At 41.8% G+C, this 17,611-nt stretch overlaps 1 protein-coding gene across 1 annotated transcript in view; it reads left to right on the top strand.

Annotated features, from left to right (window-relative positions):
• SFXN2 (sideroflexin 2) overlaps positions 1-17,611 on the top strand; it is a 41,679-nt gene that overhangs the window by 12,791 nt on the left and 11,277 nt on the right. The window contains 7 exon segments of the mRNA XM_061636149.1: positions 2,628-2,792; positions 3,167-3,337; positions 9,439-9,537; positions 10,270-10,345; positions 10,751-10,836; positions 16,386-16,426; positions 16,429-16,445. Of these exon segments, the coding sequence (XP_061492133.1) occupies positions 2,628-2,792; positions 3,167-3,337; positions 9,439-9,537; positions 10,270-10,345; positions 10,751-10,836; positions 16,386-16,426; positions 16,429-16,445 (655 nt within the window).

Below are 17,611 nucleotides of genomic sequence, written 5' to 3'. Positions count from 1 at the left end.
TGTTGAAGGATCATTGGTCAGGCTGTGGATCTGAAGAAAAATGAAGACCAAAGAGCATTCTACAGAAGTGAGAGATAATGTAATACAAATGCATAGATTAGGAAAAGGGTACAAAATAATATCCAAGTTGGATATCCCAGTGAGCACAGTTGGATCAATAAGCAGAAAGTGGAAGCTGCATTGCACCACCCAAGCACTGCCAAGAAAAGGCCGTCCCTCAAAACTCAGCACTAGAACAAGGACACTTGTAAGAGAAGCCACAGAGAGGCCAACAATCACTTTGAAGGAGCTACAGAGTTCAGTGGCTGGGAGTGAAGTAATGGTGCACCGGTCAACCATATCAAACGCTCTGCATAACACTGGCCTGTATGGGAGGGTGGCAAGAAAGAAGCCGTTACTCAAAAAGTGCCATCTGAAAGCACATCTGGAGTTTGCCAGAAAGCATGAGAGTGCCCCAGCTGCGATGTGGGAAAAGGTTTTGTGGTCAGATAAGACCAAGATAGAGCTTTTTGGCCAAAACTAAAAGCACTATGTGTGGTGGAAACCTAACACTGTCCATGCCTCAAGACACACCATCCCTATAGTGAAGTATGGTGATGGTAGCATCATGCTGTGAAGATGCTTCTCATCAGCAAGGACTGGGCATCTTGTTGAAATTGAAGGAAGAATGGATGGAGCAAAATACAGGAAAATACTGCAAGAGAACCTGTTTCAGTCCACTCAAAAACAAGCTTGGGAGGAAATTCACTACTCAGCAGGAAAATGTTCCTGAGCACAAGGCCAAAGCAACATTGAAGTGGCTCAAGAACAAAAAGGTGAATGTCCTACAGTGGCCCAGTCAAAGTCCTGATCTCAATCCCATTGAAAATCTGTGGCGCTCTTTGAAGATTGTGGTCCACAAGCAATGTCCAACCAACCTGAACGACCTGGAGCAAATCTGCCAAGAATGAGCCAAAATCCCTCCGACACTGTGTGCAAAGCTGGTACATACCTACTCCAAAAGACTGAAAGCTGTTATTGCAGCAAAAGGTGGCTCCACCAAATATTAATGTGTGGGGGTTGAATACTTATGCAAGAAACATGTTTCAGTTTTTTATGTTTCTTACAAACATTTCCCAACATAAAACCAATGTCACCTTACAATAATTGATTTTGAGTTTGTGTTTCAAAATAAAATATTGTACAGAATGAAATTACAATGTCCCATTTGTAATACAGTAATATGAGAATACTGGGCAGGGGTCTGATTACTTGTGGTCAGATGAGACCAAGATAGAGCTTTTTGGCCAAAACTCAAAGTGTTATGTGTGCCGCAAACCTAACGTTGCCCATGCCTCAAGACACACCATCCCTACAGTGGAGTATGGTGGTGGCAGCAGCATGCTGTGGGGATGCTTCTTATCAGCAAGGACTGGGCATCTTGTTAAAATAGAAGGAATAATGGATGGAGCAAAATACAGGGAAATACTGCAAGAGAACCTGCTTCAGCCCACGAAAAACCTGAAGCTTGGAAGGAAATTCACTTTTCAGCAGAACAATGATCCCAAGCACAAGGCCAAAGCAACACTGGAGTGGCTTAAGAACAAAAAGGTGAATGTCCTACAGTGGCCCAGTCAAAGTCTGATCTCAATCCCATTGGGAATCTGTGGCTCTCTTTGACGATTGTGGTCCACAAGCAATGTCCAACCAACCTGGAGTGAATCTGCCAAGAACAATGGGCTAAAATCCCTCCGACACTGTGTGCAAGGCTGATACATACCTACCCCAAAAGACTTAAAGCTGTTATTGCAGCAAAAGGTGGCTCTACCAGATATTATTGTGTGGGGGTTGAATACTTATGCAAGAAACATGTTTCAGTTTTTTATGTTTCTTACAAACATTTCCCAACATAAAACCAATGTCACCTTACAATAATTGATTTTGAGTTTGTGTTTCAAAATAAAATATTGTACAGAATGAAATTACAATGTACCATTTGTAATACAGTAATATGAGAATACTGGGCAGGGGTCTGATTACTTTTGCAAGGCACTGTAGCTCAAATAAATAAAATACTAGCTTGAATACATCAGATGAAGAGACAGCTTGTAACTGAGTGGCAATTGTATGTTTCAAGTTAGATTAGTCCAGCTTTTCCCAACCTGGTGACTTCCAGGTATTCTTGGACTCAAATTTCTAATAGCCCCAGACAGCATGGCCTATTGTCTGTGATTATAGGAGTTGTAGTCCAAAACATCTGCAGGGCATCACAGGTCATGACATTTGTAAACATACTGTGTACTAAGTAGGGCTGTAAAGCCTTCATATGGAGGTAGTACCTGTTTATATATAAAGAGTATGTAACAGCTGCATTTCCTACCAGTCTTTTGCACACACATTCCTTCTATTTCACATAGCAGGCAGAGCTCTTATTTTTCCCCACAGCAGGTCGGAGAGGAGAATGGACAGAAGGACTAATAAATTATCAGGGCAAGAGTTGCAACAGATGCATACTTTCTCAGTCCCTCATAGCTTTTAAAAGGGTAGCCATCATCTCCAGGTGAATGCCTGACAACCATAATCCTTAGTTTTATTTGAGTAAAGCTTAACACCTATGAATTGTCTCTTCTTCCCTTTCTGCTCTGCAGTAAAATGGCAGCCAGTGGCCCCATGTTTAACATCGATGCCCCTCGCTGGGATCAGAACACTTTTATGGGGCGTGTAAAGCACTTTTTCAGCATTACGGACCCTCGGACGCTATTGGTGTCGGAGCATGACTTGGATTCAGCGAAGGCATTAGTGGAGAGCTGCAGGTAACTGGCTGGGAGACTAGTGAATGGTTAAAAAAAGCATTTGAGGCTCTTGCATAATCCACATGTAGCCTGAATCCAGTTGCATTAATAAAATCAGTGGTTAAGCTGCAGTCTGTTAATTGCTTTGAGTATACAAATAAAAACAGAATTATCTGAATACATGTTCAAACGAAGGGTAACCTTCCATAACAGAAGGATTTCTTTATCCTGGACTTGGTGTTGAAAAATATGAATCTGCAAGTTGGTCAGAATAAGACAGAAATTTGGATGGTGTTAACCCCAGTGGTGGTAGTGGGGGCATGCTATGCTATTCGGCTTGGAGGCCAGAATTATTAGAAAGATGGAACTGGGACAGTTATTCCTTATACTTGCAGGGCAGGCATTGTGCCCCCAGGAACCAACCAGGAGCAGCTATTCTATGCCAAGAAGCTTTATGACTCTGCTTTCCACCCTGACTCTGGTGAGAAGATGAATTTAATAGGGAGGATGTCGTTCCAAGTCCCTGGGGGAATGGCCATCACTGGCTTTATGCTGCAGTTTTACAGGTATGAAGAAGTGTTTCAGGCTTTTGTGTGCCTTTTTTCTCTGTTCCTGCTCCATTAAAGTTGCTTTTGTGGGCCATGAAGTACTGGATGTTTGTTCCTTTTGAGGCTCAGTCATCTAAGCTTAATTTCGAAAGCTGTTCCTTTCCATGCTTGTGCTACACTGTTTCTAGTTTCTCCCATTTTTCTTCCTGTTCTAGAAGGGCCTTCAAGCGCTGCTATTGGCTTCTATATTAACAGTGAAATGTTCTTCAGGCAATTAATCTTTAGCACTGTGCACCTGCTATTTCAAAACAAAAGTAGCAGATGACATGGATGGTAATTAAGGCTGCAATCCTAGCTTCATTTGCCTAGGAGTAAGCCCCATTAAATTCATTAGGACTTACTTTTGTCAAGGCATGGCTAGAATCGTGCTGTGAGGGGGATTTCTTGGAGAGTCTGAACACAGGCAAATTGAGCAGGCAGGTACCAAGCTTATACAGTCAGACAAGATACAGCCTGTGCTTTTAAAACATAGAATTGTGCAGTAGCTCAAATTCTGCATCAATATGCAGATAAGCTTTGTCTTTAATATAGCATATCTAGCTCTGTGAGCCATGGGGAATAACTGTTTCAGGCATCAAAGTAATGCCCCCTGACTGTTCCTTCCTTTTTATCCTCTACGTTTTGACTACATATTTTGTGGTCCATTTTTTGCAGCTGTCATGAAACTGGATTTTGTTTTAAAAATTGAGATTTTAATTACGTTGAATCTAAATTCTGTGCTCTTGCACACATGCAGAGTGCATGCACCCCTGCCTATACCTAGAGGCTTGAGCCTGGGATAAATTGCCCTGGAAGCTTTGTTGCAGATATCAAATAAATAAAATATAGAATTATCTGGACTGCATGAACTTCTCAACTAACTAAGAGGCATAAACCACTTGGGAAGTCCAGCAATGATCTGAGTAGAGTATGGTAGCAGAGTCCAGAATCTGGGCCTCTTTATTCACTTGAAACAAGAGTTAGTGTCCTTGCTTCTCTATTATACACACAGTTAAAAACAGTAGAATCACAGTAAATCAGGATCCTAAAAAACCTCACCGAAATAGAATAGTTTTCACTGCCTGGCTAAAAGCAGCTACATAAGTACTTCAGAAAAAAATGGATGCATTTATAATGGGTCCTTCTCTCTCTCTTGTCCTGTTTCCCAAACTAAATGAGATTCTTTATATTGGTGAGATAGAAGAGCATGATGAAGACGGAATTTCCCCCATGTTGTCAAAGCCAGGTCCTAGGAAGGCAGAACTTCTTGAGGAACTTGGTCACATCTGTTCCACTTCCTGTCCATAATATGCCAGATGTGAATACTTTTATGTATGTGTTTATGTATTCACTCCCATAGGATTTCCATTCACTTCTAAAATAGTTGTCGATATCTGCTGTTCATGCCACTGAATAAACGTGCAATCGTGTGGCCCATTAACCTCATGGAAGAAGCATTACAGTTTATCACATCTGTAACGTCCAACCATATGTTGAATCTAATTGCCATGCATATACAAGTGCTTGAAAGCTTGAAGAAATGGAGGACCTGGTAAAGTCTAGCTTACTGTGCGGTCTTGCCACCTGAGATAGTTGCCTCTCCATAGACCCACCATATGGCAAGTTTTTTTTTAATTGCTACCACACATTTATTACATGTCTGATTCCATCTTCAGTGACTTCAACCTGACAGACAACAGCAGGTCTGTATTCACTGCTTTTAATATGTAACATTTGGCTACATATTAATCTAATAATTAGACTACTCTCCATTAATTTCTATGCCTAATATTTATCAGAGAAAGAAACTGCTAGTCCCCTTGGCCAACTCAGTCTTTCATGTTTTCTTATTAATCAATTCTGCCATTCATTCAAACAGTTTATACTTGGTGGTAATAGCTCTTAATTTCATTAGTAATCCCTAGTCTAAAATAAGGCTGATGTGTTTTTTTGTCAAAATTCATAGAATTGGATCCTGGAAACCTATGATATGTCTCCATGTGTCCAGGTCCCTAACAGAGGTCAAAATGAAACATGTCTGGGTCAGACATGAGCAACCTGTGGCCCTCCAAAATGAGTATTTAGCAGATGTTTGTGGCATGACTGTATGTGATTGTGCACACAACATTTAAAGATGGAGAGGATGGAAGGTCAAGATAGGCCATGGAATGGAGGGTTCTGTGTAAAGTTAAAAGGCCTTGAAACAATTTGAAGATAAGTCTGCGTGTGGAAAGTTTATTGGGTTTGGATGTGGGAAAACAGCTTTCAATCTCTGCTCAGCTATGAAGCTCTTTAAGGTTTTAGGAAGGGCGGAGGAAATCACCCCCATATCATGTTTCAGATGATGTTATTCCCTAGGAGAATTTAATATATAATTATTTAATATTTAACATCTTTACATCTTAACCAGTTTAATACTTTTTTAACAGTTAATATTTTAGTATTGAGTTTTGTGCTCGTCTATGTGTTTAATTATGTTTTGGTTTTTTTGGTATAATTTTTCTGCATTTTTAGTTGTTTAATAATGTTTTAATTGTATTGGATGTTTACATGTTGTGAACCGCCCAGAGAGCTTCGGCTATGGGGCGGTATAAAAATCTAATAAATAAATAAAAATAAATAAAAATAACCTCCTCCCCTAATAAAACAGCCAGTCATCAGGAATGAAGGAAGCTGTATCTCAACAACATCTGGAGGGCCACCGGTTTCCTATCCCTCTTTTAGATGGATGGCTTACTAGACCTGGGCGAACAATTATGTTTACCTCTTTTGGTTTTTTTTAAAAAGGAGGTCCTGGTTCTCATATCTTGATAAAAGCAGTATTGGTGCCCGCACAAAATGGTTGCTATGGGCAGCAAAAAAAGAGGTGACCGTACTCCATAACTGGTGAGCACTGTCACACAAAAACAAAAAAAACCCACCACCTCTCTGTTAATGGAAGTCACGGTTCACCTAACATGATAGTTCATTTGGGGTAAAATAAGTACTCTAGAGTACAATCTAAGATTCCTGTTGTTGGCTGTCTTTTTAAAAAAGAAGTAGTAAAAAAAGTGAAAGTAACCTTGAATTCACTAAATCAGTATATGTTGTTGTTGTTGTGTGCCTTCAAGTTGATTATGACTTATGGCAACCCTATGAATCAGCAACCTACGATAGCATCTGTTATAAACCACCCTGTTCAGAGCTTGTAAGTTCAGGTCCGTGGCTTCCTTTATGGAATCAATCCATCTCTTGTTTGGCCTTCCTCTTTTTCTACTCCCTTCTGTTTTCCCCAGCATTATTGTCTTTTCTAGTGAACCATGTGTTTTCATTATGTGTCCAAAGTATAATAACCTCAGTTTCATCATTTTAGCTTCTAGTGACAGTTCTGGTTTAATTTGTTCTAACATCCAATTATTTGTCTTTTTTGCGGTTCATGGTATCCGCAAGGCTGTCCTCCAACACCACATTTCAAATGAGTTGATTTTTCTCTTACTCTCTTTTTTTCACTGTTCAACTTTCACATCCATACATAGAGATCGGGCATACCATGGTCTGAATGATCCTGACATTAGTGTTCAGTGATACATCTTTGCATTTCAGGACTTTTTCTAGTTCTCTCATAGCTGCCCTCCCCAATCCTAGCTACCTTCTAATTCCTTGACTCCTGTCTTCCTTTTGGTTAATGACTGTGCCATGGTATTGATAATCCTTGACAAGTTATATGTACTCGTTGTCAAGTTTAAAGTTATATAAATCTTCATTGTCATTACTTTAGTCTTTTTGACATTCAGCTGTAGTCCTGCTTTTGTGCTTTCTTCTTTAACTTTCATCAGCATTCGTTTCAAATCGTTACTGGTTTCTGCAAGTAGTATGGTATCGTCTGCATATCTTAAATTGATATTTCTCCTCCAGTTTTCACACCTCGTTCATCTTGGTCCAATCCCACTTTCAGTATGATATGTTCTGCATATAGATTAAACAAATAGGGTAATAAAATATACCCCTGTCTCACACCCTTTCCAATTGGGAACTAGTCAGTTTCTCCATGTTCTGTCCTTACAGTATAGGTTGTCCAGAGTATAGGTTATTATTATTATTATCTTTATACCCCGCCCTGTTTCCAAACTGGAACTCAAGGCGGCTTCCAGATAAAAACAGGTACACATCATTAAGAACCTATAAAAATATAAAACATATAAACATATAAAATCAGCATTAAAACAGGATTAAACTATTAAGATGTTAAAACCAATTAGATATACACTTAAAATACTGCAACCCAGTTTAGGAGCATACAAGTAAAACAATAACATACAGCATCCTCTTCAGTCACTACCCTTAAAACCTTCAGTTCCAAAGGCCTGCTGGAAGGAAAAAGTCTTTAGCTGTCGGCGGAAAGACTGCACAGAGGAGGCCATTCTTGCCTCCCTAGGGAGGGAGTTCCAGAGCCTAGGGGCAGCCACCAAAAAGGCCCTATCTCGTGTCCCCACCAGTCGCACTTGTGAAGGTTGCGCATCAGGACAATCAGATGCTATGGCATCCCCATTTTTTTAAAGCATTTCCCATTAAAATTGCTTTGCATATAGATAACAGTAGTGTTAAAAAATTAAATAGTAATTTTTTATACTAGTGGCATTAAGAGTTGCTTCCATTAAGTATAGAATGAATGATGAGATCATAGTTTTTTATTTCCAATATATATATGGATTCAGCATTATAAAGAGGTTGTTAAAGAGAATTTTGTCAGTGGCCCAGTTAGCACACAAAGCGAAACATGACTTAGTGTTGAATGAACAAATGTTCATTCCTGAAGAAAAGATTGGGGCCACTTTGCTCCTCCCTGGTTATTCTGCTATTGTGCTTAACCATGATTTGGTTTAGCTTGTTTGAATCCAGGCTTTTGCATTAGTTCTCTCCAGACAAACCGTGAGCTGTAAACCGTAGGACAAGCCTTGGTTACAGCTTGTCTGTCTGGAGAGAGCTACACCATGAGCCTGGATGGATTAGATTTTCTATTTTCTATTTAAATAATTCTTAAAGCAGATGACAAACAATTACAATATAAATACTAAACCAAAATATAAAAGACAAGACTAAAAGCATATATTCAGTACAAAAATATTAACAATAATCCAGCTGCTGTTCCTCTTGCTATTCTTTGGAATAAAGGCTGCACCCCAAAATGCTGCCCTCCCCCTATATCCACCCAAAGGCAGCTATCCAGGGCATTCGCCCTGCTCATCTGTGCTCTCCCTTGCACAGCTCCAGATGTTGCCTGATCATCAATCTGTGAGTCCTTCATTTTGTGTCTCAGCTGTTCACCCTCGACTGAGAGCTGCAGGATGAGAGCCTTTTTCCTCTCACCCTTTGGCTCCTGTTCTTGCCAGGCCCAAGCCTTAAATACAATATCTGGGGAGGTGTGGGGGAGAGAGAGAGAGAGAGACAGCAGTCGGGAGACCCAGGTATGAATCTCCTTCCACCAAACACACATAGCCCTGTTAGGACAATATAGCCTTGGCTCAATGCAGCAAAGCAGCAGAACATCTGGAGGAGGAGCAAAGCAGTTACGGTCTCCTCTCTGGAAACCTGCATGTTTGTTCGCTCACTACAAGTCATGGTTTGGCTTAGGGTTACATGTAGGGCTACCCTCCGTGTCGCAGAGTGGTAAGCAGCGGTAACGCAGCCGAAGCTCAGCTCACGGCCGGAGTTCGATTCCAACGGAAGGAGGAAGTCGAATCTCCGGTAAAAGGTGTCGAGGTCCACTCAGCCTTCCATCCATCCGTGGTCGGTAAAATGAGTACCCGGCATACGCTGGGGGGTAAAGAAAGGCCGGGGAAGGAACTGGCAATCCCACCCCATATATACGGTCTGCCTAGTAAACGTTGCAAGACGTCACTCTAAGAGTCGGAAACGACTTGCACTATAAGTGTGGGGACACCTTTACCTTTTTTTACATGTAAATGAAGTCCGATAAAGTTGAACACTTTGGGCCAGAGAAAGGGATAATGACAGTTGTACCACTTCGGGTTGTTTGAATGGATGCATAAAAAACTATTCAATCACCTGGATCTTTTTCTCTCTCATTCATTTCCCTACAGGACAGTTCCAGCTGTTGTCTTCTGGCAGTGGGTGAATCAGTCTTTTAATGCCATTGTGAACTACACCAACCGCAATGCTGCCAGCCCCATCTCACTCAAGTAAGTACCTGTGCAAGGTTACCTGATGGCATAGTCTTTAAGTGTTGTCAGGTTAGTTATCCTGGCTTTACTTAGGATCTGCTCTATTGGCTGGAATAGCTTGGATAAATCAGCAGGAAATGCCCTCTGGGAGAATCGGACAATACAAGCAATTTGCCATGCATCCATTTATCATTGTAATTCTATCAGTTAGATGCGTAGCACTTTTACTAGAACTGGCTCTAGTAAACAGAACATGTTGGTGCTGGTGGGGAGGATACAGATGAATACACATCCTACCATCTTAGTGCCCCTATGTGTGGTGTTCATAGCTTATTCACACACATAGCTTTACTTCTGTGTACACAATGGTGGATCTTATACTGAGGTGAAGTGAGAAAGTGGCTGTTTGTGGATAATTTGATACTCCGTCTACACCAATTGGCTTCATGGTCAATCTCTATTTTTTATTCCCTTGGATCATAGAGCTAGAGTAGGAAAGATTCTTGATCTCTTTGCATACTGGCTCTCTACTGAAGATCCACACTGTAGGGACATCAGGTAGAACCTGCTGATCCACAAAGCAAAGGCTTGTTCTGAAAGAGGAGCCTGACGTTCTACAGTAAAAGCAAGTAAATGAATCTGCCACAATAAGCGGACACTGGTGGTGTGAATGAGCCCTCTGCTGCACAATTTCTGACCTGAAATGGACTATTGATGGACCTAACTTGCATATCCTTTGGATGATTACAGGCAAATTGGGGTTGCTTATTTCACTGCTACCAGCACTGCCTTGGCAACCGCTGTGGGACTCAACCTTTACACCAAGGTAATGTCATAAAATACTTAGTTCTTCTAATCGCAGGGAGGAAGCAGGACTGCAGATGAGGGAGCAATCTGGCATCTCCCTCCAGTATCTTTAGCGTTAAGGAAGTGATTGTGTGCTTCTGTGTTGCAGCCCTGGGAACTGTAGAGTGGGATAGTGGGAAGGCACACCATCCTGTAAGCGGCTTATTTTGACTGTGAGATGTCTGTCTTTCCTTTTGGCTTCACCTATTGTACAACATTATTGTAAGCAGTTGAGTATTCATTATAAAAATTTGGGGCAGTGGAATAACTCTTGGCATTAAGCTTATGGTTTCAACAGCATAGGCACTATGTCCTCCCTCAATCCCCCCCCCCGAGTTCTAAAAAACTGGTCCTACTCCTAACTGCATTATCTATCTCCATACAGAGAGCCCCATCCCTTGTGGCACGCTGGGTCCCCTTTGCAGCTGTAGCTGCTGCCAACTGTGTGAACATCCCCTTGATGAGGCAGCAGTAAGTCTCTAGGTAGAACTCAAGTGACCTTTAAGGAGGGCGGGATGAAGGTGTAACCTGTAATGATGTGATGCTCTGCACGCGATCCATAGCACAGGCCTTTGCTTCAACAGAGGAAGTCTGCCTTACCTAGCAGTGAAGGCATCTGGGAATAAGGACACCTATGGTTCTCCCCCCCCCCCAAAAAAAACCTAATAATAACTTACTTGCTCGTTCACACAGCGACTTTCCAAAGTCACTGCTGGTAACACAACAGGCAACGGGATAAACAAACCTAAAGTGCATTTTCTTCTTGGAAAATGATTTGGATCTCCATTTTAACCACTAGTTCTAAAATGGGGGACATTAGGTATCTAAACACACATTGAGTGTTAAGTCAAGAAGATGATGGACAGTATCTTTGACTGGATCGTTGTTGATAAATGTACAAGTTGAGATACATATAACTTGTCATGGGATATGTCCTAACATGTGAGCAATATGCTAATGCTATTCTTGCAACATTTGTGACTGTTTACAGTGCACTTCCTAATTGTTTGGTGGAGAGGGTTAACCTTCAAACACAAGCCTGTACTCGTTAAAGAGCTACAAACTTTTGCATGATTAGACAGTAATAAGAAGTCTTGCATTGCTCCTCCATGACTTCTCCTGCTTCCCCAAACAGTAAATTTGCATTATTACACTTATTGTCAGTTCATCTGGTTAATCTTGTCAAACTTCTCTTAGCAGAAGCTCAGCTTGACTATTTCATGATCTCGCAACCCAGCTTCTTTGAAGTCTCATCTCAAGGTCCTTTCCTGCCTTCTGCTTTGCACTCTTTCTGCAAACTAAGTTAGATTTTTGAGCTCTGTATATGGATACAGTTTCAGCATTTATTTAAAAGAACAAAAGCCAAAAACATAAACCACACTCCCTGGAGGAAGAAGCATACACATATATAGAATATGCATGGAGGTTAGCACCCAGACACAAATGCAACAAAAGTGATGGTCTAGACTCTAGATGCATCCTTAAAAGCAAATGCTGAACAATGGCAGGTGGTGTTGTGGATTTGGCTGGTTAGTTCTAATCAATATATGAAAAATCCAGGACTACCACCATTTTGTTCTTGCTGTTCACAGCTTCCCAACCAATAGTTCCCTATCCTCTAATGCTCTTTTGCTTGCTTACTCCCTTCATTACAAAACATGTGATATTCATAATTAAAAACAAAGAATCAACATTTATCAGATGTTAATATGATAACACAAGCCAGAGTTAGGTACAATATTAAGTTATTACCTAATCTATATAAGATAAGGACTGGGTCAGTAGGGTAATTGGGTCATCAGTGGTTCAGAGACAAACGAGGAAAAAATCTGTTCTGGGGTTGACCTCATTGCCCTTTTTATTACATATGATGATGTAATTATTATACTCTGGTTATACAAAATATAAATCAAATGTTCTCCATGATTGCCTTTCCTTTTTAAGTGCAAGCGATGACGATTAAAGGGAAAGAACTTGATTTGCAATGAATTTAATTGCCATTTCAATAGGACTTAAACACCCACCCTCGGTGACAAGGGTAAAAATAGTAACTTAATTAAGACATGTGAAACACAGCACGGAACAGTTGGGACTGAACTGCCTGGAAACAAAAAATACAATGATGGATGGGGGGGGGGGAACCACGGCCTTCATATGGCAGGCCCCATGCATGCAATAGTCAAGTCTTAAGAGTATGAATGGCACTTGTTAAATCTTCTTCCCAAATAAGAATGTAACTACTGAATCAGGAGGAGAAAATTAAAATTCAATTCTGGTTACTGCTATTAATGCATTTGTGTTGGGATTTTTAATGACTGTGTAGTATGCCACAGAGGAAGGGGGGTAATCTATTTCTCCCCATAACCACCACTACCCAGAATCCATTTTGAGCAGTGAGCTCCTTCCTGGTTCCTATCTGGCACTAGAACATGCTCTATAGCCCAAGGCTTCTGCTAGGAGGAAGGGTGGGATATAAACCAAATAATAAATTAATAAAGCCTCCTGCTCCCTCTGTCTGCAAAAATAAAATGGGCACACAGTAACGATTGTATTAGAGCTGCTGTTGCTAAAGGTGCTTGGAAGAGCCATCCTAAAAACAATTCCAAAGGCAGATTCAAAGATCAGCTGTGTAACATATGCCTCCTTGCTCTTTAAAAGCTTCCCTGATTGTTGCCAAATGCAATCCCCATGCCACAGGGCAAGGCTGCCTGCCTCAAAGCTACTGCTGTAATGTGCCGCACTGCCTAGGCTCACTGTACTGAAGTGGTACCACCAAGGTGTACACCACTTGACCATACTTTCTGATGATGCACAGTTGATTTTACTGCATGTATACCTATAATAGTGCTCGTGCATGCACAGTGAATATTAATGAAAGTGTAACCAATCCCCCAACCACAATCTCTTGCACATGCTTAGATGGATCTTTGCATATATGCAGAAATCTCTTTTATGGGGGAGGGATGTGCTTTCAGCAAGACATAGCCCCCATTCCCAAAAGAGTGAATCACAAGCACTGAAGCTTATATGGCACAGCCTGTAAACGTTACACTGCTGTTCTGCACTGTGCCACTTTTGCCCCACTTATACTGCTACTCCTGTTTTACCTTCCAAGCAGCTCCTGCTAAATTGGTGGTAGTACTACAGGGTAGATTTTCATTCCAACAAGATCTCTGATGATGCAGTAGGGAATACTTCTGATTAGAGTGCGCCTCTCTCTAGCTGCTCTGGTTTGAGCTTAGCTATATCTAATCAAGCTGTGACTCCCAGTTATGGGTGGAAAAATAGATGATATTGGTAAGGGTTTGAAAAGGAAATGCTTCGTGCTTTCAGTCAATATTCTTCCTGAGATACCACCTTCTTTTTGAGTCAGAAACTAGTTACAAGATGTCTTCTGTGGCTTGTGTTAACCAATTTTGTCTTCAAGCCAGCAAATGCTGCAGTGAATGCTCTATTTAAATAAGAATATCATATATAGTATTCTTGTCCAGGCTTGTAACTGTGTGTGTGTGTGTGTGTGTGTGTGTGTGTGTGTGTGTGTGTGTGTGTGTGTGTGTGTGTGTGTGTGTGTGTGTGTGTGTGTGTGTGTGTGTGTGTGTGTGTGTGTGTGTGTGTGTGTGTGTGTGTGTGTGTGTGTGTGTGTGTGTGTGTGTGTGTGTGTGTGTGTGTGTGTGTGTGTGTGTGTGTGTGTGTGTGTGTGTGTGTGTGTGTGTGTGTGTGTGTGTGTGTGTGTGTGTGTGTGTGTGTGTGTGTGTGTGTGTGTGTGTGTGTGTGTGTGTGTGTGTGTGTGTGTGTGTGTGTGTGTGTGTGTGTGTGTGTGTGTGTGTGTGTGTGTGTGTGTGTGTGTGTGTGTGTGTGTGTGTGTGTGTGTGTGTGTGTGTGTGTGTGTGTGTGTGTGTGTGTGTGTGTGTGTGTATGTAAAGGAGGAGTTAACTGCAGTAGTAGAAAGTACTCTTTTAGTTCCCCAGATGTGTTTCCAACTTCCATATTAATATTCAGAAGAGGAAATTGATATATTATGGAAATTGATTCTTGCAGTTTTATTTTCTTAGCAAAGCCCACTAGGAGGCAGCAGTGCACCATAAAGCTGGTTTCAGATGCTGAGTCACCTTGTGGGATGTATAATATTCCTCATGCTGATGAAGCACAGTGTCCTGCAAGGGATTTAATAGAGTTCTTTGATTTAAAGTGTACATTGCCATGAGACCCTGCAGCATTTTGTGAACAAATTTCTTTTGATTAATTCACTGGTGAAAAATTGACTCTGGGGGTGGGGGTAGGGAATCAACACAAAAACAAGCCAAGTGGTTGGAAGGAGTCACAGGGTGCTGGAAGAGTAAGGATGAGGGATTCTATGCAACTACAGAGGGTGCCCTACAGCACGGTCAAGTAACCCTTTCTTCTTGTTGAGAGCCATATTCCTTTAGGAGCAGTTGGTGGGCATGCTGGAGGGGGTGCAAAGCCAAAAGTGGGCTTTTTCACTCTTTCTTTCTACCACACACTCCTTCTTCCCATCTCATAAAATCATGGAATAGTAGAGTTGGAAGGGGCCTATAAGGCCATCAAGTCCAACCCCCTGCTCAATCCAAATCAAAGCATTCCCGACAGATGGCTGTCCAGCTGCCTCTTGAATGCCTCCAGTGTCAGAGAGCCCACTATCTCTCTAGGTAATTGATTCCATTGTCGTATGGCTCTAACAGTTAGGAAGTTTTTCCTGATGTCCAGTCGAAATCTAGCTTCCTGCAACTTGAGCCCATTATTCCATGTCCTGCATTCTGGGATGATGGAGAAGAGATCCCGGCCCTCCTCTATGTGACAACCTTTCATGTACTTGAAGAGTGCTATCATATTTTCCCTCAGTCTTCTTCAGGCTAAACATGCCCAGTTCTTTCAGTCTCTCCTCATAGGGCTTGGTTCCAGTCCTGTGATCATCCTTGTTGCCCTCCTCTGAACCTGTTCCAGTTTGTCTGCATCCTTCTTGAAGTGCAGATACCAGAACTGGACACAGTATTCAAGATGAGGCCTAACTAGTGCTGAATAGAGGGGAACTAATACTTCATGTGATTTGGAAACTATACTTCTGTTAATGCAGCCTAAAATAGCATTTGCCTTCTCAAAGAAGCAAGTTGACAGATGGACAAATCACTCTTGGCAGAGATCTGAACTGATCACTTACAGGTGGCTTTTGAAATTAGGCCAGACTGCTGGTTGCCCATCCTTGCCCAATAGAGTAGGCAGGCAGGCTTGCAGGATCTGTTTTTATACTAGAATCCCAAGGTCCACAAACCAGATCCCAGGTGCAAATGGAGGTTTAAGGGGTGAATGTACACTTAGAATTAGTGAACAGAGTAGTTCTGAGTCCATGCTTGGCCCAAGAACTTGCTTTCACTACCCAAACTGAGCTCATTCCTTTCTCACACACCCATTCTAGGTTTTCACCTTAAGCTTTCTTCAGTTCAGCAACTTAATTAAGAAGGGTGCAGGGTATTGGTTGCTGTTTACAGCTGGGAGTCACTTGCTGATCTTCTGCAAATCAACCAGAGCTGTGCCAATAGATTCTGATCTTCCTTCAACCAACCCTATAATGTTCTCTCTCTAATCTCTCCCCCCCCCCGGTTATCTCAAGATGCTTGCTCAATGTTATCATGAGATTGCAGATCTTGGCCATTTTGCTGTTCCAGCCCCACCCCTAATATTTCATAATTTTATGACATAAAAGAGAGCCACAGAGGTGGTCAGTGCCCACTGTTTGCACATGTAGAGTCTTAGAGTTGGAGTTGAAGATTCGTGTATCTGAGCCCCTCTGTTCTCTTTGACTGTATCTTTGGGGATATCCCCTTCAGTGATTTGCTCTGGGGATCAGGAGAATGAAGGCTGAATGTCCTGACCTAAGCAGGGATCTTGTTGTGCAGAGGAAAAGAAGTAATATGCTTGAGATGATGGGCTTGGAAGTGTGGGCATTCCAAAGTTCAGCAGATTGTCATGATGTCAGAGATCACATGTCTGTGTCCTGCATTTAGGGAATTGATTAATGGGATCACAGTGACTGATGAGAATGACAACCTCTGGACAAGTCTAGGGTAAGTACCATAATCTCAGGAGTTTTGGGAAGAGAAATAGCATCATTATTGCTCTGTTTTGGAGAACAAAGCATTTGGAATTTATCTTGCTGGTAGCCAAGGAATCGAGATGCTGATACATCAGGTTTTAAATCGTTGTTTCTTTCTATGCATACTTTGACTCTCCCCATCTCCATGTTGACAAAATAAAATTAGGGAGTGGGGTGCAAGATCAACATTCCAAAACTAAGGGCAACTGGGAGTTGTGAAAAGACTAGAACTGCTAATCTGCCTTTCAAGCCCCGGGAGCTAGAGCAATACTCAAAGGTTGTTTTAACAGGGAACAAGATACGTTACAGCTTGCATTGGCACAGGCCATACGTTCTTGACACAGATGTTTAAACAAACAACCCAGAATTCAAACGCTGTGCAGATTCTTTGTAGGTAGCATTGGATGCTTTGCTATTCCCAATTCAGCTACAAATAAATCCCAAGTGGCATATATTTGTATCTCTTGCTCTGCTGAAACTTAGAGTTTATTGGCCTTCAGTGAATACGTTCCAAAAGAACCATCGTTAGAGAAAAGATCTAATTATATAACACCATCAATGTGCATGCCACAATAGAAGACATGTCCTTACTTGCAATCCAAACTTTGGCACAGGGGAGCAACAGGAGAAAGGGAGGCAGGGGTAAATAGGAAAAGCATGTGCAATATTTCATTCATGTGCACTTGGTCTTGATTGCAGTAGAACAGCCTCCTCTAGCCTATTGTCCTCCAGATGTTGCTGGATTGCAGCTCCCATCATCCCTGACTATTGGCCTGCTGGGACTGATGGAAGTTGTAGTCTAAAACATCTGGACAGCACCAGTTGGGGAAGGCATGGGAAAGGGAGTTGTGCCAAATGCTTCACAGTAAAAGTAGGTTTTGAAGAGGAAGTTCAAGCAGTAGCGGACAGCGTGGTGGGATGGCGACACTCGCCCTGACCCTCTGGTCACTCGCATTACTGCTGCTTCCAGGGATGTAGAGAAGGTGGTGAAGTCAGGGCAGTGCAAATGTACTGGTATAGCCACTACCCCTCTAACTCTTGGTAAGCAACAGCTATTTGACCAACCAGAGATATGTGAGCACCACTGCCCCACCATGCCATCTGCTACTGGTTTGAAGTAAGTAAGGTGGTGTCATA

Source organism: Rhineura floridana, chromosome 7 (assembly GCF_030035675.1).
Source record: "Rhineura floridana isolate rRhiFlo1 chromosome 7, rRhiFlo1.hap2, whole genome shotgun sequence".
In the NCBI taxonomy this organism is placed as follows: domain Eukaryota; kingdom Metazoa; phylum Chordata; class Lepidosauria; order Squamata; family Rhineuridae; genus Rhineura; species Rhineura floridana.
This window is presented reverse-complemented; position numbering and strand designations above follow the sequence as displayed.